Source organism: Asparagus officinalis, chromosome 3 (assembly GCF_001876935.1).
Source record: "Asparagus officinalis chromosome 3, Aspof.V1, whole genome shotgun sequence".
NCBI lineage: Eukaryota > Viridiplantae > Streptophyta > Magnoliopsida > Asparagales > Asparagaceae > Asparagus > Asparagus officinalis.
The window spans coordinates 7389448-7393159 of record NC_033796.1 but is presented as its reverse complement, the minus strand read 5'-3'; the positions used below and the strand labels follow the sequence as shown (position 1 = coordinate 7393159).

At 35.3% G+C, this 3712-nt stretch overlaps 1 protein-coding gene across 1 annotated transcript in view; it reads left to right on the top strand.

The window, feature by feature from the left end:
• LOC109832052 (14-3-3-like protein GF14 kappa) overlaps nucleotides 1-3015 on the top strand; it is an 11075-nt gene extending 8060 nt beyond the window's left edge. The window contains exons 3-5 of the mRNA XM_020399504.1: nucleotides 1146-1268; nucleotides 1338-1374; nucleotides 2622-3015. Coding sequence (XP_020255093.1) covers nucleotides 1146-1268; nucleotides 1338-1374; nucleotides 2622-2635 — 174 coding nt within the window. The 3' untranslated portion in view covers nucleotides 2636-3015. The remainder of the gene's footprint in view (nucleotides 1-1145; nucleotides 1269-1337; nucleotides 1375-2621) is intronic.

The window sequence follows — 3712 nt, the reverse complement described above, 5'->3', positions numbered from 1 at the left end:
GTTAAGCAAAAAATATTCTGAAATCGATCTTATTTTGGAGTTGCTAACCACAGCCTAAACAGATATTTCCACCTAGGCACCACCAAGTCATAAACATTAGCTATCTGTCTTTCCTTTGTTTCTTACTTCTTTGCTAAATGGCTTAAAGTAGTGGAAGTATGTTTTTTTAAGTACTGATGTATAATCATATACCCTGTTATATTATTAGATCTTGTAGGTAACAAAATTGAATTTACCTTGTCCTTTATTGGATAATCAACTGATCATTGATCATGGAAATGGCATGCATACAAATATTTCTGCATTTGTCACTCTTTTATACTTAGTCAGAGGCCTGTATAAGATTTAACATCCTTTTCCCTGGCATTTCTGAATAATACAAGTTGCAATTCAACTCTATAAAAGCTTGACCTAGCAAAGCAAGGGTAAATCTCATAACTACAAAGAAATACGCATTATGTGCTTAAATTGTAGTGAAATCCGTGTACATGGTGAATGTTTGATTTGTGAGCAGTGCTCTTTAAAAAAAATACTTGTATATTTCATCTATCTGAAGGTAGAGAAATAAATGTCTCTGAGCTTCTATTCTATCAACTTGATTACCTTTTAACACTTGATATTGTTGAGCGTCACAGGACTTTCTATTGCACCTGTAGATTGTTTCTTTGAACATCAAATATTCGTAATTTTATCTAAAGGTCATACCTCACTTTTAGTTTGCCCATGAATATTTCTGTTGTATCCATGCTTTTTCTTATGTTTCACAATTGTGGTTAATTATTCTTCTACTACGGGGACCCATGCTTTTTGCTGAAGGTGTAAGTAATTTTCCATTTCTGTACTAAGGGTAGGTTGATAACCCAATGCGGAAGGCATTCAACAGATACTTCTGACCCTGCGTGGACGGAACGAAACTGAGAGTCATTTCCTTTCGTTAAAATTTTGATCTATAATGTTTGCAATTGATTAAGTCATGTGAATCTTCAAAAGCTGGAAACCATCTAATCCAAAGTTTTAGACTAACATTGCTCAATGACAGAAATAGACTGCATCTTTTTACAAGATTCCCAATTCATAATCTTGTTTGCTTCTGTGCAAATTGTTCGGTGTCTCCTGATATAGTTCTATGTTGTTTAAACTAACAGGCATTTCAGGAGGCTGCTGTTGACCTGAATAAGCTTGCTCGTGGTGACCCCACCTATACGGAGAGGTTAGATATAATAAAATTGCTGCGACGGAATTTTACTAAATGGATTTCTGATGGCAAGGTAAGAACTGAAATATGTTAGAAAGTTCTGGTATATAGTTGGTGTTTTAACATGTTCGTGTTGCTCCAGAAACTAGATGGACAGAGCACAAGTGGGAATCAACCAGGTATGTATGTTCTCGTTGGTGGTGAAGGTGACTTGTATTTCATTTTCTATCAGTATCTATGACTGAGGATAGTGCACCTATTGCAGTATATGGCTGTATCGATCAACTATTGACTGCGGTACATCAATATTTTTTAACTGGAGATTAGTTATTGACTGTGGTCTTCATTTCCAGTACTTCAGATATTTCCACCATCCTGTTGTGGAAGGAATGGATTCAATAACCAGTTAGTAATATCAAAAACCCCCATGCAATGGAATTTCATAAACATGATCCTGGTTTACTCAAAAAGCATTGCTGTGGTTGACAGTCTTGATTTGCAGCAAAAGCTTTTCTTAGGACCTTTTGGACCCGAGTTGTTCCTTGCTAGTGCTTGACAATTCACTTAATTAAGCGTCTTCTCAGGTTTTCATCCATTTTTTTCCTGTTAGCCATCCATACAATTATATTTGACTAATGCCGGTTAATGTGACAAAACATCAAAGTTAATGTTCTTAGTTCGAGCTCTACTTGCTTGTTTCATTGCGACATTACTTAAAATACAAACCTAATATTTTGTTGGTTAATGTGATAAAGAATTGGTTCTACTTGTGAGATTATCCACGAGATTACTATTTTGACTATGATTAATATCCCAATGAGATACAACTCTAACATCGTTTCTTATCCTATCTTTTACCATGTTGATCGTTTATCACTAGTGACATATTTCTTGATTGCCAGTTTTCTAAACTGTCAAGAATATCAATGTCCAGCTCTATTAGTAACTTTTACGACATGGTGTGGTATATATTCGTGATAATTCGTATGTGAAATGCCTTAGGCATTACTCTTTCAAGCAAAAGTTCTGCGAGTTTGATTTTCACTATTTGCGGAACACCCCAAGTGAATTACCCTGTGTTATCAAAGAGATCCACACACCCTGTAGCACCAAAACAGAAAAAAGACAGAATGTGACATACACTGAAATTCAAATAAGAACTTACTTTCTAAGAGACTAGAGAGTACACCTCTTTGCTATGGATATAACAGTAATGTTATTCCCTGGTTTAAGAATCTAAACGAATCATTATTCTTCTGCAATCTCTGTTATTTATTTAATCATCATCTTGTTGCTTCTTTTATAGAAGAGTCGCTGTGATATTTTTTTCCTTTAATGTGATGACTATTGTTTTTTTCCCCTCTTCCATCTGTTTCTCGGAAGGATCCCTAGAATCTGACCGTTATCTACTTTATTTTCCTTGCAGTTCCTGTGGAGTAAACCTCTGGAGGTGATCATCATTCTGTTAATAATGGCTGCTGATGTGGATGGCCTTCAATGACCGTACATTTTATACCAAATAGTTGCTTCCTGAAATATTCTTCGGTTCCTGACATACACAACAAAGAACTTTGGATTAATTTGGGCACATATCTTCATGATCTCTTCTGTTTTTTGGTTCCGTCAAAACCTTCAATTCCAGCACAGCAAATTCTGGGGTTGCTCATTGAAAATTCATTGACATAGTACATGACTTTGGAAAATATGATTGTAATTTCTTTACTATGCTTGATAATTCTTTTGCAATTGTGAATATACAGCTATGTCCCGATTATTCATTGAAGTATTATCATAAGATGCAGAAGATTATTGCTCTGTTCTTCTTTCGTTCAACCATTTAAGGTAGTGGTGTCTTGGTTGATTTTGCTTGTTATCTTCTTTGTGCATTTTTGGGCATCACTCTGAAATATGTTGAAGATGAATGTGCTTCTCTGTAGTGAAAATTTGTCATCTGTATCACCTTTGTCTTGATTTTGCATCAGTTTTAATTTGCATAAACAACAATGTAGATTCCCTCTATGCTCTTCAATGTTTTATGACAATGTTAGACCGGTAAATATGCAACCTTATCAGCTTGTCCACTGACACAATATGAAAATGAAAATGCTTTTCCCTCGCAATTTGATTATCTGCTTGTCCACTGACACAATATAGAATCAGTCAATTAGAGATGCTTTTTACATTGAACCAACAAAAATCAGACCATAATTAGACATCTGCTTTGTGTAATTTAATTTATACAACCTTATCTTAACAAAATGGCAACCAACTAGTTTTCTCATTTTTTACGGAGAAGGATGAAAACTCAAAAGCGGTCAATGCTTAGGATTCACTTAAGACATCTTTGATCTCACGTGCCTCTCAAAGATAAAATTCTCTCTTTGAAGACTGTGAGCAACTTCAGAGAACTTACGAGGGCAGGTGTCTTTAGATAAGAGGCTGTCTTTTTATGGCCAGAGGAGAGCATGCACGCTTCAAAGCAAAGAGAAAACAAAGGCAGAGAGAATATGGGAAAAG